General features: G+C 40.3%; 1 protein-coding gene across 5 annotated transcripts in view; it reads right to left on the minus strand.

Annotated features, from left to right (window-relative positions):
- KCNIP4 (potassium voltage-gated channel interacting protein 4) overlaps positions 1–20707 on the minus strand; it is an 813618-nt gene that overhangs the window by 192681 nt on the left and 600230 nt on the right. Inside the window, exon 1 of one of the 5 annotated variants that reach the window (XM_032494777.1) lies at positions 15240–16071. The exons of the other annotated variants lie outside the window; for them this stretch is intronic. Coding sequence (XP_032350668.1) covers positions 15240–15351 — 112 coding nt within the window. The 5' untranslated portion in view covers positions 15352–16071. Of the gene's footprint in view, positions 1–15239; positions 16072–20707 lie in introns of those variants that run through there. 5 annotated transcript variants of the gene reach the window in all.

The following is a 20707-nucleotide window of genomic DNA, read 5'->3' on the forward strand; positions in this document are numbered from 1 at the left end:
CCCCCCTCCACTTAATTTCTCTCTTTTGTCATTCTGAAAGCAAACTGCCAACAAGAAGGAGGACTCTCCTGTGCTCTTGCAAACCTGACTCTCCCCAGGCAGCACCATCCTACCCATGCTGTGTGCTGGGGGTCCATCCAGGACAGCATCACCTCCGACTGAGAGTCCCGAGTCTGCCTAATTCTGGACCAGTCAGCAGGACCACGTGGCTCTCACACTGGGCTCAGCCTCTGACCTGGTTTCTTTCATTAACAGATCATATTAACACACTGCATCCTCCGTCTCCCACTATTTCATCTTAGTTCTTATTCCTTCAGAACAAAGTGGGGGTAAAAAAGGGATGCTGTCTGGCTCCTTTCAAAACCTTCAGAGTCAGAATAAGGGCTACTGTTAGATATATATGTAGGCTTCAGAGTAGCAATGGTGGTCATCGATCCAAACATTGAAACCGACAAGATACATTTGTACCATTTTATTTAAAAATAAACCTAAAAAGTTTTATTTCTTTTATCATTTTATTCATTCAGTACAAACAAAAGGAAACTAAAAGTAAAAATTCATACTATCCAAATCACATGTTGAACTGTTGAAAATTACTTAAAAATGTATAGATAAATTATGATATATGACTGACTCCCAATCTCAGCATTAGGATGTTTACTCAAATCTCTAAAGTGTCGCTGAACTCATCTATTATCCACCTGATCTAGACTTACAATAAAGCATAAACATTTAGTTAGAATATGCTGACAGAACAATACTGGGGAGTCATTTCATCTCTATAACCTTCAGTTTATTCATCTGTAAATGATAAAATGATAAAGGAAATGATCTCTTTGTAAATTTGAGGCAAAAACAAAATGGGCATACATAGCATAGTGATTTATAAGTAAGAAAGTACCATTATGAATTGTTTCTTTTATGAATTAGTATCCCCATTACTCAAGAATTTGATTTTTTCCAAGGAAATATGTAACTCTGCTGTATGTATTTCTCCACATTAAACAGCAATGATGCATTGAGGAAAGCCTGCATGCACTAGGAAAGGTGCTGTTATGTGCTGTGGATAATAAATACGAGCACATGCTTCCTGCGCTCAAGAAACTGTTACTTAAAAGAAGGGAATAGGAGAGTGGAATGCTGTACAGTAAAAGTCACAAGGAAAGAGGAGATTAAAGAAATGAAAAGAGAATGGGCTTGACTTTAAAGACAGCCTCGACTCACCTGGATGGAAGGGAGCAGGCAGGTAATTTCAGGGAGGCAGAATCTGCCAGGGGTGCACATGCCGTGAGTGCTGGGGAAGTCGGGCAAGATGATTTCCTGCCCTTTGGTAAGCAGCTCACTAAGCATCATCCTGTTTCTTTAACGTAAACAAAATGCACGCCAGCTTTTTAAATGTGTTTTTTGGTAGGAATGTGGCAGAAATACGTTTTTTTAAAGTCTCCATAAAAATATCCCTTTGGATTTTTTCTTTTAACCAACTTTTCTAGCCTTTGAAGGACAAACAGAGCTAATATGGAGCAAGTAGTATATTATGGGGTAAGGCATTTATCATTATATTAGAAAATGTCTGGGGAAGATGATTTTAATTAGAAGGCACATTACATCAGTATTCTCTAGCGGCATATGGATTCTGGAGGAGGAAATCTCTCATTTCTTTACTCTGTTTCAAAGATCAATTGAAAATAATCCTATAACCAAAGAGAAGGTAGAGAGAAGGAAGTTGGAATGTCATTAAGTTTTACCTCTCTACCTGGGGTTTGCATCTACCCTTCTCCAGCATAGTTCTGAATATGGTCAGCACTCAATCATATTTAGGAGAAGGTACACAAAGAAGCAAAGCAAGGAAAGGATGGCCAGAGTTAGTCAGTTCCTAGCCTACACCCCTGCCTATATCTGGCACTGGCCTCAGAACCATAATGCACTTGATGCATCAGAAGGCTGTCTGTGCCTTACTGTGCAGAACATAAGCCAAGTCCCAGGTGAAGAATGTGGCACTATAAGGAAGTACCACTAACGGCACCATTTATAATGAAATGAGTGACAGTTCTCAAAGAGGAGGTGACATGGCATAGATGTCATGGCACATGGTCTCCAGTAACCCTTGTCCACTTGAAAACCTGTCCTCCCTTCCCAGCCTGAGAAGATGTATTTAAAGGAGCTGACAGGCTTTCCTTAAATAATTATTCCAGGGTTTAAATTGTTCCCTAAATAAAAGACATATTCAGGTCCCTCTGGAATGTGGTAGGGTGAGGAGGCTCATCTTCACGGAAAAATTTCTGGACTCACCTTAGTCAGCCATTGGAAAGAACAGTTCTTATTATTGGAAAATATGTGTATTTGAAATAGGTAGGCAGGTCAACTTGGAACTTTACAAAGATTTTGCAACTACAGAATTTCCCTGCTGATTTTGCATTTCCCTTGAATACACCTACAAAATGCTAACCTATATGTTAGTTTTATTGTTGTGTATTCTGGAAGAAATATACAGCAACGCAGAAGCCAGTTTACTATTTCGAGCATTGTATTTTTAGTATAAAATCTTGTTAGGGACACACAGCTTATGTGTAAACTTGTAATGAGGTCCATTCTCCAAGAGTTTTCGCTCTACAACCTCTGTTGTCATGGAGGAATGCATTTGGCTAATCAATTCCCTCTGTGTCTCCTTGAACATTTGCAATAAATAACAGGAAGGAGTTAATTCTGCTTTTCACTCAGGTGATGTTTAACAGCGTCCGCTAATTTCTCTTCAATGCATCAGTGATATTTAGGACTTGCTGAATATAGTGAAGACAGATGTGGGATTTGGGTGTTTGTTCAGGTGCTTCTGGCTTCTAATTATTTTATCATTATCCATTTTCCCCTGTAATTTGTTTAAATTTGGAATCACGTCACCAATTTACTTCATTGTTGCCAGTCCTTCAATATTCTCCTGTTTATTCATAATAGAGACTTTCTGTGACCAACTCATTAATAACCAAGAGTTTACTGAGATATAAAGTCGCTCATGTACTTAATTGTATTCAAATGGATGTCTGGGAAAGTACCTGCCCCCAATATATTACCTTGACCTTACTAATCCAGGAGCCTTCCAGTATTTCTTCACGTGTAGAGATTTAGAAAACAAACAAACAGTAAAACTTTAAGGAAGGTTAGAGTGAAGAAAACATGAGTTCTAGCTTCTGAAGTCTGTGGTCGATTTTAATTCTGCTGTCTGGTTACCTAAAAGTGAAACAAGTTCCTTAGCCCCTTTGCACACATTTCTTCATCAATAGAAGTGGGTGTACAAAATACCTATGGGCTATCTGACACGTGCAGAACCTAGCCTAGTGTGAGCTGCAACACAAAGTGTTCAGAGTCGGCATAAAGAAAATTACGTTTTCGGCAGCTCTGTTCACAACGCCTGGGATCTTCCTACTGGCACTTATGCAAGAAGAGGAGACAGAAGTAATCATTAGAAAATTTGAGTTACAATATGGTGTGTTGCCTTGTCTCAAAATTATTCTATGTCTCAAAAATCACTCTACAAGTTTGAAGACCTATGAGTTTGGCATTTTGATGATCTCCATCTAATGTTCGAGGAAACTGAGGTACAAGAGGTTTGGTGATTTGCCTAGGACCCACAGTCAGCGTATTTCAGGGGTAGGGTTTGCCCGATGTCTGTCTATTTTCAAGGTTCAGCGTCTCCCAACCTCAGTACTGTCCCGTCCCTACAGCCAAGTACTACCCTTAGTTCACAGAGGGGCTCAGTGTAACTCAGTACTTCCTCATGGCAGGTAAGAGGAGGGAGTCTGACTGGATGGGCTTTCACACCTTCCTCCTCAAAGCATCTCTGATCCTTAGTTCCAGACTTTGTCACAGGAGCAACATGCCTGACAGTTTCACTTGAGATGAACACAGGCATACCTCTAAAAAGAGGCAGTACTCTCCCTTCCTGCCATTTAAATTTATCTCAGTCAAATGCATATGTAAGTAAGGCTCAGGAAATAGTTCTTAATAATAGCAATAATTTTATGTATTCCAACTTTCCTCCTAAATCCATACGGGCCCAGGAATTGCTTCATCTAGGGAAAAACTGTCTTTTTCTTTTCAATAAAAAAGCTGATGTCTACTAAATGTCAGCCCTGATGGCTGAGATGGGCATGATGATTCACAAGAGGTGAAGATCACTGCACAAATGGAGTGCATCCTGATTGACAAGAGAGCTGAACAGGAAGAGCATCTTCAAGCTACAACGTGAACGTTGCATCTGCACAAAATTATGATTCTTCATGTTGGTTTAAAAGGCATTAGCAACTCATCCCTAAGACACAGTTTTAAAATTACCACTGAGTTTGCCAATATGGTCTTTCGTGTCCACCTTCAAAAGGTCCACCTTCAAAAATGTCCCCTAATCAACAGGACATGGCGGTAGAGCAGTGAGGACAAACCACTGGACTCTACATCACAGCAGGGCAAGAAAACTTGTGCCACTGCTTTGAAAAGCAATCTTATCTCAAATATACATCAGGATACTTGATACGGTCCATTCTCTTGTTCCACTCACTTTTCTTCTAAAGCTCTATCCTAAGAATATATTTATAAATATATAAGCAACTTCACATACAAAGGTTTTATTATAGGATTTTTCAAATGCTAGACAAAATGCAAATAACTTACATGCTGTACAATCAGGGTAAGTGACTTATATCACATAAATTTATAGAATCTAATATAGGCATTAAAATATTTATGAAGGATCTACAATCTAATATAAAAAGATTTCTGCTCTACTGTTGAATTTAAACCTACATAAAATTTTATACATACAGTAATATTATGAAATTTAAAGGAACAAATCTGCATGTAGAAAAAAACTGAAAGGAAATAAGTAAAAATATTACCGGTGGTTATTCTTTGAATGGTGGGACTATGGGCGTTTTATTTATATTTCTTTCTTTTTGTATATTTATAAACTTCTTACAATGATTGTTTATTACTTAAATAATGGAAAAGCATACCTTTTCCTACCACTCATGTTTGCAATTGGAAACTCATGTTTCCAATGCTATCATCTTTTCACATTTAAATGCAGTTTAATGACTTATAAATATATGTTTATAAAGAGATTTACAAATTGTGTTTGATCATTCCTCAACCCAGTGGTTCTCAAAGTAGTGGGAGGTGATTTTGCCTGTTCTCCTTCCCCCTGGGAGATTCAGCAGGGCCTGGGGACACTTGGTTGTCTCAGTTTGGAGAAAGGTACTACCAGCATTTAGTAGGTAGAAGCCTGGGATTCTCCCAATGGCCCTATCATGCATAGGACAGCACCCACAACAAAAAATTACCCAGCCGAAAATGCCAGTAGTGCTGAAGCTGAGAAACCCTGCCTTAGAAAAACATTATATTGTCTAAACATTATAGTAATTCAAGACTGTAATGGGAACTCTATTACTAGAACCTCTTAATATACTTTCCTATCGATTATCTATCCATCCATCTACTCACCCACAAGACATTGAGGATGCAGAGATAAGTGCTCCACCTATGTGATGCTTGAAGTTTAGTGAAAGAGAAAAAGACAGAAATCAAGAGTTTAATGTCACCTGAGGTGCTAAGATAGAGTGCTTTGGGATAACAGCAATGGGCACTTCAGCCAGCCAGGTGGTTCAAGGGAGGCTTTCTGGAACAGATGGCTCCTGATCTGAGCTTAAAGGATAAGAAGGAGTTAATCAGGTGAAGACCAGTGAGAATTTTACTCTAAAGGAAGGACAGTGACAGTACAGGCAAAGCCATGACACATGAAATAGCACGGGGTGCTTGGGAAATGATGAGTTTGTCACCCATGGGACATAAAATGGGCACAGGTGAGGGTGGGGAAGAGGCAGAGAGGCCTCAGGGCCAGAGTACCTTTTTTCTGCTTCAGGAAGTCAAAAAATGCTTCCCAGAGAAGGAAGAATATGAACTTAGAGCTTAAAGTTGAAATGATGTCTCCAGGAATATGAGGAGGGAAGGGCATTCTAAGAGAGAGAGCAGTATGTGCAAAATTTGGGTAGCTGGAGACGACACAAAATGCTCAGGGAACTTCAGTAGAGTGTTGCTGGAACATGAATTTGGGAATAAAAGGAAATAGAAGGATAAATGACCAGAGATGATGATGGACAAGGAGGCACTGGTCTGATCCTGACCTCTGTATCATAGGCAAGGACATGGAGATTTTATTTTATAAGTGAAACAGAAGAACCCTGAGCATCAGCTCAGTTGCTATGTTTTAAAAGTTTTCTCTTTTGAGACTATGAAGTCAGATTGGAAGAACGTGGGAAGGGGATGGGGTTAAGATGAGACAAGTATATTGATTTAAAGGGACAAGCCATCAAAGATGAAGTGAGACACTCACTGATATGTATTTATTGAGCCTCCATGATATACTTTGTACTGCTTTGGACCCTGTGGAAACCTGGGGAAAATTCACCCTGTACAGAGGTAGAGTGGTCCCTTTCCTCTAGGTGAGGGGAAAATGAATGGACACAAATTACATGGCTTGGAGAACAGTGCACAAAGGCCTATTATTATCCATTACATGCTGTCTGACATACATCAGGACTGACTGAATTCAGATTAAGGACGGAATGTGGGATTAGAGAGAGGGTAGATTTTGATCTGGGTTGAAATGGGGAAATATGGGTGGCATTTGGGTAGGAGAAGGCATTGTGGGAGAAAAGAGAGGAATGTGAGTGAGGACTTAGAAACTGGGATCAACAAGCATTTTGCATGAAAATGCAAAACTAGGTTTTATCAATTGTCTGTAGTTCCCAAGGATGTGTGATGCTGAGTGCTAGAAGGGTCACTTAGATTCAGCTCAAAGGTCACCTCTATGAGTCCTTTCTGAAGTTCCCCACCTTCTAAATAGTCAGTTTCTTATGTCCCAATACTCCCTGCACAGATTTGAAACCAGGGAAATTTACTAAACCAATTTGTCTGCATGTAAATCCCTCTTAGCCAAAACTGTGCCTTTAAGTCCCCAAGCACAGCACCTGGTACACAGATCACTTTTAAAAATCGTTATTTCATGGATAATTGAATGAATGGCCATATTTAGTAAGACGTATGATGGAAGTGAAAAACAAAGACAGCAGTGATACTAATGCTATAAGTAATATAAAATATTTGGTAAGCTTGGGGTTCCAGGCACTGTGCTAAGCATGATTTTAACAAATATCATTGAATTTATGTCTCACAATAATCCTATGAGGTAGGATTATTGTTATTCTCCCCATTTTTGAGAGAACTGACATTCAAGGTAGTTATAAACTTTTTCCAAGACAATGTAGACCATCAAAAACAGAGCTAAGAACTGACTTCAGGTCTGCCTCATTTCAAAGAATATGAACTTACCCACTATTTACATATTCTTCATTTTCAAGAGAATTTAGACTTAAGGTGATTTTACCTTTTTTAAAAAAAGTTCATTGATCCAATGTATTTGTCCTTGACCCAAAAGACTCAATGTAACACAATACTCTAAAGACCAGTTTACTTTGAAGATTTGAAATGTGTCTTTAATAAGCCCACAAGAGTTTATAAACTCAATGAAAAAGGCAAGCGACAATGAAACCCAGACAAAAATCAGTAAGAAAGGGAGACCCTAACTGTCTAGCTCCAGTATAGACTCACTGCATAACACAATCACATGAATGGCTTACGCTACATAGCAACCCTCTAAATTGGCCTAGAAATTGTGAAATTAGGGGAAGGGAAGACATTTTATTGCACAGACACCTACATCCTAATTCAGCTCACTTGCTAATTTGGCAGATAATTCCATCAACCCCAAAGAAGGACTAGACCCCCCCATCCACTCAGTGAGACTAAGGGCTCAACAAACCTGCACGAGTTTCCCAGAGGCAGCATCTCACCGGCCTGAGACCCCTTCTCAACTGATTCCTTTGTTGCCAACTCTAGTCCGGGGGGTTGGTAAATTTCAGCAAAAGGTCAAATCCACTCTGCTACCTGTTTTTGTATGACCTTTCAGCTGTGTTGTATGACATATACAATGGTTTGAAAAAATGATATTTTTTCAAGATTAAAAGATTCAAGATTAAAAAAGATAATATTTTGTGAAAGAAGAAAACTATGAAATTCAGGTTTGAGTCTCTATAAATATTTACTGAAACATAGTCACATCCGTTCGTTTTCACATGCCTTGTGTCACAACAACAAAGTTGAGGAGTTAGACTGCATGACCCACAAAGGCTAAAATACGATAGAACAAGCTGACTGGCAATGGTTCTAGAATAAAGCTCAACAGGTGCCAAACATCCATGAACGTTGTGAGTGTGGCCTTTCAGACTTGTGGTGTAAGTCAGTGGTTCTTGAAACGTGCTCCGGACCAGCAGCACCAAGCCACAGTGAGAAATCACTTGAAATGCAAATTCTCAGACCCTAACCTAGATCTGTTGAATCTGAAATGCTTAGAGCAGGAACTAGCAACCTGTGTTTTAACATGCATCCAGGTGATTCTGATACACAGAAAGCTTGAGAACCACTGACATAACACAAGGACTTTGAATGTGTTATCTTAGCCCATCATAATTACAAGAAAGGCACTGATTGGCTTCTGTTTGTATTCCAAGTCCTGAGCTAGATCTCTCACTTACATTATTCCCTACAATAATCTTGAAAGGTGGGATTGGTTAGCCTGACTTTACAGGAAAAGAAACTCAAGATCAGGAAGGTTAAGTGATTTGCTCAAAGTTACTGAGTCAGGACTTAACCTCAGAGATAACTTGCCCCTCACTTGACTCTGCCCTCCTCCTTGTCCTGTGAGGAGGGAGAGCAGCCCAGAGACCCTGAGGGAGCTGCCCTACTCTGTCAGAGAGGCTTCAGCATTCTCTTGTTGAATATAAACAATGGCACAGAATGTCAACACCAGACAAGACCACTCCATACCTACAACTGAGCAAGATAAGGCAAGATTACACCATAATCACATCAAGAGAAGGCAAAACATGAACTTTGTTTAAACCACAAAAACAACCAAATATCCGCCATTCTCATTAATGTAGCTTGTTCTTTGCCAATTACTGCTTTAGCCTCTGTCCAGTCTTTTAAGTCTGTATCAGATTTATTAAGCCAATTACCCTGGCTTCTTGACTTCACTCAACCCAGAACAAAGCACAGCTTCCTAAATCCCGTAAGTCCTTTCTAACACTCCATTACCAAACGCCCCACAGTTCTCCATCGTGTGTGTCCTCCCTTTCTGCAAAAAGGAAAGAGGCCAAATTGTTTGACCACAGGTGTGTTCCTTATGATCTTTGGCTGGATATCATTGACATGTACAACCCCTCCACCCTCATTCTTCCTCACTAAGATTCCAGCTTTCTGCTCCAGGCTGTGGTAGGAAGTGGGTTCCCAAAGTAAGCAAAACTGAAAAATAATAGTCCCCAAACTAGTCAGTTCCAAGTACGTTATCAAGTTAATTACAGACACTTAAACTGACTAATGATGTCTTAATTTAATGGAATTTTTTAGAACAAATGTGATCACAAATAATGACTTTAGGAAACTGCTTTTCTTAAAAATTCCTTCTTTTAGCTTCTAGTCTTTACTTATCAAAGTCTTTTGATCCCTCAACTCATCAGACTTCAAATGCCACCACCTTCGTGCAGCCTTCCCTGAAATCTTCCAACTGGATGGGATGGCTCTTCTCTTTGTGTTTTCTAAAGGCCTTGATCCCTCTCACCAGACACTTTTCAATCTTGGATTAGTTATTCATGAGCTGTTTGGTCTTTACCTAATTTGCAAATACCCTAAGGACGGTAAAATACCCCATGTCCTCTATTCCCCTTCACACAGTAGGTACTTAGTGCATATTTGTTCAGTTTCACTTAGACATCTAAGTTTTTTTTTTTCTAGTTGTGGAGTTGAAAGGTCTACTTTCCCAGCCAAATTAAAGTCCATCTAAGCTGGGCTTTTTCAGCTCACTGATGGAGGTCTCATTTGAAATTATGGCCCAAGGCCAAAAGGTTCTAATGAACAGCTGTCTCAGATGCCTTTGGTGTGTGGGTATCTCTGCTTTGCAGGGGAATTTTGATGTGAAATCTTACTAGCAGAAAAAAAAAAAAAAAAAAAGAAAGAGTAAAAACAAATCATAATCAACTAATCAACAGTTTCCAGGCTACTTTGGGAACTTGAAAGAGGCACTAGAGGTTCTCAGTTCTGCAGCACCAGCGTGCACTGGCACGACTACTCCACAGGAGTAAATTACACTCAGGCCGTAATTCTTTTAGTGTGTTCTACATACCAAGCACTGCACTAGCTGGCAAGGTTCATTATATAATCAAGGAGAGGGAACAGAACTATATTACTTCCCCTTCACATTTTATTTGTTGCTCCAGGACTTCCACATTTTATACCAAGTCCCTATGTCGATATTACCTCACCTAGAGCCCTGCATATAGAACTTGTGCAAGCATCTTTCTGACATATGAAATTGATAAACTTCTCTTCATCCATAAAATCCCATCTTAGAAGCCACCTCCTCTGGGGAGTCATCTCTGATCACTTCTGTCTCTTCCACGTGGGTTTAACAAATAACAAAGTATTGGTAATCATTGCAGCTGGATGATGGGTACGTAAAAGCTCATTATACTATTCCCTGTACTTTTTGTGCGTAAACTTTTCCAAAATTGAAAAGTTCGAAATAATTGAACACCTTGCAAGATGTCAGATATATTTTTCAGAATTTTAAAGTCCCCACCATAAACAAAGCTACTATATCTGCAGCTACAACCTCTGTGTGCCCCAGATATCTTTCTTTTCTCATAAGAACTCTATTTAAAGCCAAACAACATTGCCCTGAAATTGAAAAAAAAAATGCCACTTCAGAACAGGTGCAGGTCAAGGATATTATACTAAACATGAGTTTCTGGAAAAACTGGAAATTGACAGCTTACAGTAAAGATTTTGTCAAGAAGGGCCATCTGTGGATTTTTGCCCTTGTCTCTCAGCTGAATTGTTCCAGAAGTATAATTGGTACCTCTGCTTCCACTCTCTTACCCGTGGACTCATCTTCACCTACTCCAAGACTGGCCCACCCAAAACACTGGGCTGCCATACTGTTCATTGCTCCCCCAAAGTTGAAGACTTCGTGTCAATGGCTCTTCATGGGTGATGGAACAAGTACCTCCTCTCAGCATTGCACCCCAGGGGCCCCTTCAGCCACATTCATTTCAACATTCTGATGCCCATGTGCTACAAGCCGCTGCGCTTCTCCACGAAAAGTACCCTCTGTCAGGGCTCAGAGTCACAATTCAAGCTCTTTGCTCAGCCTAGAATATTATTTCCCCATTCTGCCATCTGGGAACTCCTTACACCGTTAAGTCCTGTACAACTGTTTGTTTTTTTTTTCTCCATGAAGCCTTCCCTCGAGCCCTTTCCAGAATGTTCCACACCATCTGTGCCTCTACAGGCCATTTCTGGGCTTATGCTCAGTGGTTAATCTGTCTCACTTGGTAATTAGTTTCCATTTCTAGAATGTAAGCTTCCTGAGGGCACATTCCTTTAATGTTCATCTTGTCCCTTCCCACCATCCCGGTCAATGCCTAACAGAGGACCCCGCACACATTTTGAATCCAATAAGACACAGATTACATGCAAAACTGTGAAATGATGAGATTAATCTTGTGCGTGTTCTTCATCATTCCCTTTATTAATGAGTGGGTATTTGTAAAACCTCAAATCATTATATTAAAATCCCATTAGTCATTTTAATCCTCTTTACAAATTGCTTTTGCTTCCCGAACCTTGAATTTCAACTAAAAGAGAATTATTTTTTAAAATAAGGCTTTATCAAAATCAGAATCTAATCTAAGTGAGAGCAGAAATGTTTCTCTTTACCCTTTTCTATCTGTGGCTAATTCTCAATGGCCCTTGTAGACGGTAATAATAAGGTAACACTGCTTTGCCCTGACCCTAATACAGACACGCTCATTCAAACAGACTCAGACTACTTTCTAAGTTAATCAATGCAGAGAGTCATATTAGAGAAAGTGCTCTACAGTGGCACCAGTGAAGAATCACTGCCCTCTGAAGACAGTATAAAAGTTCAGTGTTGCCTAAAAGAAGCTCACAATTCTGCTCTGGGCCTCATCTTTACTTCTTTACCAAAAAGAAAGGCTAATTCTCTGGCCTTTCTCTCGGCCATATTTTCTAAGTGGTGCCATTTCAGGGAAATGTTTTGCAATCTACATTGGAATAGCCCTTTTTGGCCTTTTTATCATTTGCAGGTACAAAGGATGAAGGACTTGATGATCTGATATTTTATGGCTTGCTCTGTAAATGATTTTTTTCTTATACTTCCACTTGGCTGGTGATCAAAAAGTCTAAGTTCTGTTTCTGCTTGGACACTGTCACAGTCTGAGAAAACATAGATAGGAGGCCGAGGCTAGAATTCCCATGATTTTATCGGGTCCCATTGTTGGATTCTACTCAGACTAGCTATTCATGGACATTGAATATGTTACAGATGGTCAAAACTTGGTGCAAATCTGAGAAGGAAAGGGGCTCAGGAGACCACTTGGTTTGCTTTTGTTCTAACCCTGAGTCTCACGTGTGATAAAGCTGGTAGTCTGGCTTAGCTTGCTCACATGCCATGCTTGGGTCCTACACTTGGGTTGGGATCAAAGCCTTCCAGAAGCTGTGTAGGATACTGTGTAATCTTATTTCCTATGAATGTATTTCCCTCAGCTATCTCATAGGATGTTAGTAGACAGTTCAGGAATTCAGGAAGTTTTCCATCTATGTTTTCATTAACTCTCTTTCCCAATATTAGGGACGAGAAATAAATGAAAAGTGTGTTGCGATAGGAAAAGCACTTATGGGATTCACAGTCTTTGCATTTGGTGCTGTCTCTGCTCCCAGTTAGTGCTGTTCTGATAAGTCAGTTACCATCTCTGGGTTGCAGTTGTCTCCTATGTAAAATGAGACAGTTGGACTAGATCAGCTTTTTTAAACATATACTTCAGAACAAAAATGTGTTTTTCCCCATTTTTCTACTTGTCAAGTATTTATACCACATGCATGGTGGTAACCTGTATCTTTGTATTTTAGCACAACCAAGGCTTACACACTGAATCAAACTTGGTAACTCTGCTTCCAATTTCTTACCTCTGGACTCATCTTCATCTACTCCAAGACAAGCTCATTGGACATTTTACATAACTTCTCTAAACGTACAGGCACAAGGCACACCACCTGTATATGTGTGTGTATGGAGACAGAGGTTCATATATGGTCATGGAGATTATCTGGATATGAACATGGATACCTGTCCCAAGAAAGACATTTCAGACTAGCTGAAAATTCTGTGATTTGAGTTGGGGCAATTAGGTTTACAATTCTACTTTTTGTATTGTTGGAACTCAAATTTGAAGGTGTCTGAAAATCTTCAACTTTAACTGACATAAGATAGAACTTAGAGAATAAAAGCTGAGTCATTTGCAGAGGTCTTTGGCAAACTTGGGACATTTGACTTTAAACATTACCAACACTGGCAATAAAAGAATCATGTGCTCTCCTAGGGCCATGAAGGTTGACTTTCTCAAATATCCCCATGGTGGTTATTCTTTAGAGACTGCTTCAGCTAGCTTTGAAATCAAGCCATCTTGAAGATAGTGCACTAAAGTGGGGGGCTATGGTTCAACCAAGTCCAGAGAATAAAAACTAATTTGGAGAAAAAATGAAACAGAGGCAAACTATTCAAGAGAAACCAAAATGATCTTATCTGTGTTTTGTTAAGACACCAATGGTGCATGAAGGCAGAAATTTCAAAACAATGTAAAATTGTGTAGAAGTTGAAGAAATTTGTTTATATATTGTTTTCCTTCCAGGAAAAATGTAGGGTTAAATGAAATTACTCCCACAGTTAAATAAAATTACTGTGTGATATGAGAAAAAGAAGAAACTATCTTCTGAGATTTTACTTAATCCTATTACAATATTATTCTTACATGTGCCTCAGCAGAACTTGTCACAGATTGAGGATACTTTTAAAAAAGATACAAAGATTGGATGAGGACTTCTGATGTTCTCATACTGGTCTAAACAGTAGAACATAATGAACTCATTTTTAGAAACCAGAACTTACTGGAAGTAAGATACACTGACCATTATTAACGTATTAACAGAAACAACCTGTATATTGGATGTAGTTTGGGGTCATGTCATAGCTATCAGGTCCTAGCCCCTTAACTCTGTTAGAAAGATTAGAAGCACGGGTAGGCAGGCTTAAATATTTTCATCATCTTTCTACATTACACACAAAGTGAGAAGTAAATATTCATAAAGAACTTGGCAGTAAGAGATCATATCCTTATCCAGAATGAATACTAGCAAGTGTCTCAGGAAATCCATTCTTTCACTTGAGAAGAAAGGAGAGCTTGGATATAGAATTGATATCAAATAATTAGGGTTTAAATAATTCAAAGCATGCTATTTCAGTAGAAAAAATATTTCATTATGTGTGTATACACATATATATCAAGCTATTAAAGGAAATTTAATCAATTTTTTAAAACTCTCTAATCTTTGAATAATAGAATTGATTTGGGTAGTAAAATTTATATTAGACAGATAAAATACTGGTAACAGTAATGCTGTCTTATGCTTATATGGGTTTCCACTCAAGATAAATGAACAGAGTGGCTCATTGGGAAATGTATATTAAACACTTTTGCAAATTAAGTGTTCAAAGCACATTTTTGCTAAGCATTCATCAACTCAAATTTAAATCAAAAGTTTATCCATTATATGTCATAATCAATAACCCAGCTCCACCCCCGCACCTCCTAACTAATGAGGCAGGCACATATTCCCCTTACAAGTCAGGGTCCCCCTCCAGAGGATGGAATTACTAATGGCACTAAGGCGTGGTAGCCAACATGAAACTTGACAAGCAAAACAGCACTCTGTAATATCCCTCCATGGCATAGAAACCTAACTTCCCGCCTTGAAAATGTGTTTAACCCATATCACCTCAAACAGGCTTCAAATAGAAAGAGAAAAGCACAATATCCCTTCCTTCCCAATGTCAAATATCTGAGTAAACAGCAATGAACTGCCCCGTGCTAGACGGCTCCACGTCAAGCATGCATATTTTAAAACTTTTACTTTGCGTGTTAAGCCTCCTCAACTTCTACAGCGTCTGTATCCGGTTCTGAACCAGACCTGACCAACGGCACAGATGGGAGCGACCACTTTACCTTCCGAAAAATCAATCAGTCCCAGCAAATGAAGCAGCTTCAGAGACGCACATATAATCACAACAATACCCACTGTCTGCAGTCCTTCCGACTCCCACTCGAGAGTCAACATCCTTCAGGCTGGTAGCGCATCCCAGCCTCCGAACCCCTTCGGAGTGGAGGGAGTTAATTAGAATCCGAGCAATATCTGGCTTGGAAGAAAGACTCGCGAGGGGGAAAAGTGAGCAGCTCCTCGAAGATGTACCGGGCAAAGCAGTGGCTCCCCGGGGCGAGGACCGACCCGGGCTGAAGTCCAGGCTCTCATACTGATGCTGCCATTTGCCCGGTGGGGGTCCCTCAACCGCAGCGCGCCGACCTCGGCACTCTGCGCTGCAGCCAGCGAGTACTCGGACTTAGAGCTGCGGGGGAAACATCTGTTGGAGAACTGGAGACTTTGCTGTGTCCGTGGAGAGGAGGGACACTCCCAGGAAACTTGCCCTGGAGAGCACAGCGGCGCTCGGCGCGCTGACAACGCAACCCCGGGCTCGGCAGTGCGGTCTGCGGGCTAGTTTGCAGCCTGGGAAGCTCGCGAATGTCCCCTTTTTGCCACAGCAGCCGCGCTCTCCTCCCAGAGCCTGCTCCGCGAAACAGCTCAACCTGCTCGCTCTCGGGATGCTAGGGAAAAATCAATTTTGGTGGCTGGTGCCTATCGCGCCTTTAAAAACGCCTCTGTGGAAGCCCATAGGCAGCTTTTCTAGGGAGAAAAGTGCAGAAGCAAAATATCCGTGATGCAATGGCTTTTTCAAGCGGGAGCATCCAAGCCATCGCCCACCTGCCGCTCCACTGGGGCTGTTCTGGTTCCCACTGGTACATGATTGAGAGCATTATTAGGGAGATTGATTTAGTCCTTATATTTACAAACATGGAAGGAGGGTGGGGCAGAGCCAGTCCTTGTAAGAACATTGCTGTTCAGTAACTGCCCCCTGGAGGGTGAGCGGTACTAATACCCTTAAATTCTTGCTTCAGCCTGTCTCAAAACAAAGTTTCACAAACTTCCCTGATGATAAAAATCACCCGGGGTGCTTGTTAAAAACACTCTTTTGTGGACAGTCTGATTCAGAGGATTCTGGAGTTTTTATTCTTAAACTAGAAGGTTCTTATCAGGAAAGCATGGATGGCGCTGTTCTGAAAGATCGCAGGGGGCGTTCAGTTCAGAACCAAATGGAGCAGCCTGGGCCGCCTTGCTGGAACGGTCACGGATTCTGGGCTATGCCAGGATCACGCTGGCTTAATTACTCTGCCAGTTGTCTCTGCTGTGCTGAAGCCCAACCCAAGAGTGGCGCTGAAAACCATCAACTAGGACCCTGTATGCAAAGGGATTTTTAGTCTCTGGAATTCACTAAAAAACATAAGGGCTTACGAGTAATGTCTGAGACCCCACTGGGTACTTCCTGGTTCTGCTACTTCCTTGCTGTGCTATTTTTCTTTTTTTTTCTTTTTTGAGAGACAGTTAACCGTTCTGAAAACAGTTCTTCCTTTGTGAAATTGTGATTATGCTTCAATGCTTTAATTAAAGGTCTCCATCTGAAGGGAATTCTAGGAACTAAGAGTGGTTGTCACAATAGTTAACATTTTCTGAGCACTTACCAAGTGCTCATCAATGTTAGAGTGATTTATCAACAATTAACTTACTCCCACAGCTCTGTGTGATAGGAATTATGGTCATCTTCATTTTATAAGAGAGGAAACTGAAGCACAAAGAGGTCAATTTGTCAAAGCTGCTGCCACAGTGCTTGGTAGGCATTGAAAATTCATTCTTTCATTCAGTTATCCTCTAACATTTATTATGATAAAATGGGAAATAGTGTTCAAACCTATCCTTTAGGGAGTTATAGGTTAATAAAGGAGGCAGGCATGAATTCGAATGTGACCAATAAATGCACCAGCACTTGAGTAGATGTCTTTGAGGGTACAGTGGAAGCACAAGAAGGGAAAGTCAGCTCCACCTGGGGAAAGGTGGGTGGTGGCAACGGGAAGGAGACCTCATAGAGGTGACCATCAGTAATGGTAGCTGGCATTGTCAGTAGGACTACTATGTCATACACAGGTTTCAGGGCAGGTAGACTTGGGGTAAGTCCTGGTTCTGTCAATTGCTTGTTTTGTGAGCTAGGGAAACCACTCCATCTCTGATTCTCATTTTTCTAAACTCAAGATGGGAATGCAGCTGCCTTCTTCTCACGGTAGATGTGAGAGGTAACTGAGATTGTGGAGGGCCGAGCCCAGTCCCGGGTGTTGCCCTGCTCGGCACAGGGTAGTTTTGGGATCATGACAGAGGCTCTGCTGAGTCTAGAAGGATGATGTGACTTTGCTCTTCTCTAGTCCTGCTACTCCTCCCTGCTCCCAGATCTCATTCCAGTCTTCTCCCCATGAAGATTTCCTTAATACCCAAGCCCACAGGGCTATTTTTCTCCTCTGGACACCAGGAATATACTTAGGTCATCAAGTTGGCTCTTAAAATGGTGCTTTTCATTTTGGATAATATGTTTATGGGAGACATCTTTCTATCAATCTGCCCATGCATCTATCCATCTAAACATGTTGTTTTCAGCTGTGTTACCTAGCCAACGATGAGGAAGCAGTTCTCAGTAGTTCATGGGGAAATAAATGTTTCAAGTAACCATTCTCTGAAATCCCCATCAACATATAGCTATAGGAAGTCAAAAGTTAAAAAAAAAAAGTTACAGAAATGAATTAGGTCAGGTCTACTGTGACTGTCTTTTTTTAATCCTACACAATACCATATTATTGAAAACAACTATGGTACAGAGAGGTTAAGTGACCTGGCCAAGGTCATGCAGTGAGAAAGTAATAAATAGATCCAGATTTCAAACATCCCTTTGTCTGACTCCCAGATTTATTCTTCTCCCTTTATGCTTCTCAGCAGATTTCAGCAAATATTTGTAAACTGAACTTTTGATTTATAGAGTTAAGGCAAAGTATTTTAAAATTGCCACATCCCATTTTCCAGGAAAGAAATCCCGACCATCCTTGAAAATCACATAAAGACCCAAGGATATGATTTTATTGATTCCAGGCAGAACAATGGGATTCTCAGTGTAGGATCCACCAGCTGAAGAGTCCTGAGACGAGCCCTTTCCTGTCTACATTAGCTACCTTTACCACTTGGTTTTCTGAGCTCCTCCTGGTGGCTCCAGCTATAAGATCTTCCAGCTCTCAAAGAACAACATGGGCTCTCTCATGTGCAGACCCCAGAGTAGGATTTTGTAAGGTAATAACACCATCAAAGAAATTCATACTTCATCTGAGAAGTCTAGGGGAATGGGGAACACCTGGACAAGAGTGTTTTCCTAGGGGCGTTTTGGGAAAGAATAATTGGCTGAATATTATTTTTTAAAAAAAAACTTTCTGTTTAGGCTCTATCATTTTTTGCAGTCATTCGCTAGCCCCAACCCAGTTTGTTATATTAAAATATGCTCTGATTTTCTCCTCATTCCCAGGCTCACCCCCTTCTTTACATGTTAAGGGGTGTCCAGCAAAAGGAAAGAAATATCAAAGGAATAAGCTACCCCTTCACTCCTGCTCACTCTAAGCCAGGCACCATGCTATGTGCTTTACATGTACAAATTCATTTAAACTTACCGCAAACCAGACTTGGATGCTGCTATTCCTTGTTTAAAGAAAAATAAAAACCAAGGGCTTTTGAGATTACATTATTTCCACAAAGTCCCATTCAACAAGGGGCACAATCAGAATTTATATCTGATTTACTCCACAATAATAGCCGGTAGCATTTACGGAGAACTTATGTCAGGCACTACTCTAAAATTTTTATATGTATATTAACTGACTTAACTCTTTCTCACCAAAATGATGAAAGCTACTCACCTCTGGTGCCCTCTTTTCTACCCCCAACCTTCATCTCCAACCAAAGTGTACCACATACCTCCATCTTGGGCTCCTCAATTACTTGGAAATATCCCTGTATGTTCTCCAGACAAACTTTCCTCTCAAACATGTCAGGACTCAAGCTATTTCACTTAGCCGTGGGGCTCATTCTGAAAGGTTAGTAAGTGCACCTGGCATGCATTTCTTTAAAATATGTATACAGTTGTCCATTAAACAATTAAACATCCAGCCTTCTGGGTTGAGTGCCCCATTGAATCCATAAGATAGTGGTAAGGGAGTACCTTCCACTTTAAGAAACTTCCAGCAACATTGCACCAATGTCTTGATGAGAGGTCTCACGTGTCTTATGATCAAAGCACGTGGAGTATATAATCTTCATATAAGCAAATTGACAGATTATTTGGAAATGCAACTAGAAAATTTTCATAAGAATACAATCTTTCCTTGTGATTTACGATTTTTATTGCCTGCTCTAATTTCCTTTTCCTGGCCTTTCTGACTTACACTGAGTGGGTTCCTGGGTTCCCCAGTTTAATAGGACATACAACTTCATCTTTGATGTCACAATCCTTTCCATGTGCTCTCTCTCTAGAAGGTGTCTGCCACATACCACTACCATGAGCTGGCTTTAGGGCAGTGATTATCAAGGATGATATAATGATGACCCTTTCTTTATTATCTTATAATTAGGACCAAAATAATTTTGAATCCTTGTTATATGTGTATTACATAAACTATGTCATCAAATCATCACAATATCCTGATAGGATAGGTAATATGGTTAACACCATTTTAAACAGGACATCGAAATGCAAAAGCTTAAGTAACGGTGGAGAAAATTTTCAAATTTTCACATACTGAGTACAGGAGAAGCCATTTTGGTTTTATGTGGTTCAGCCTGAACTTTATGTGAGCCATGTGAGTTTGCAGGGCCTGATTTATGGCCTATCAAACATACACTGTACATCTGCTTTACTCATTAAAGGAAAGATAGTCAAATCCCATGGTAAAGAATGCTCATGTTGAAGATACAGATCATTGCTTCTCTTCCTGCGATGCCAATATTAATGCTTCTTGTCCCCTTCCCAGACACCAGGATCATTCTGCCCCATTGTGTATTGCTAATCTGTAACTGAACCTCTCCGTTGAATTTTTGGAAGAATAACCCCTTCCATGCTTGATGTGTGTTCTTTGTTCTAGCCAGGTGTAAGACTGCTAAAAACCATGCTTCAATGGAGCAATTTCTCAGAGTGCTGAGGCTGTCTCCTGTGCTACAGTCTTCAGCTTGGATTGAATAAAACTTTCTTAATCTTAGCTATAAACTGGTTATTGAGTTTCCATCAACACTGCTTGGCAGAGTAGACAGGATGTCAGAGAAATCCACCTGAGGTCACCTGGAATCTACTTTGGACTAGCACGTGGTACCAACACAGGCTCCTGGCTTCTCAGATTTCTCCTTGTGCTTTGGTGAATTCTTCTGATATCCAGACCTCATTGCTTTGATATCTTTGACAAAATTCTGCAAATCACATTCTAAATGAAGTTCTTTTGACCTCTAGCTA

The sequence above is a fragment of the Camelus ferus genome, chromosome 2, assembly GCF_009834535.1.
Source record: "Camelus ferus isolate YT-003-E chromosome 2, BCGSAC_Cfer_1.0, whole genome shotgun sequence".
Taxonomy (NCBI): domain Eukaryota; kingdom Metazoa; phylum Chordata; class Mammalia; order Artiodactyla; family Camelidae; genus Camelus; species Camelus ferus.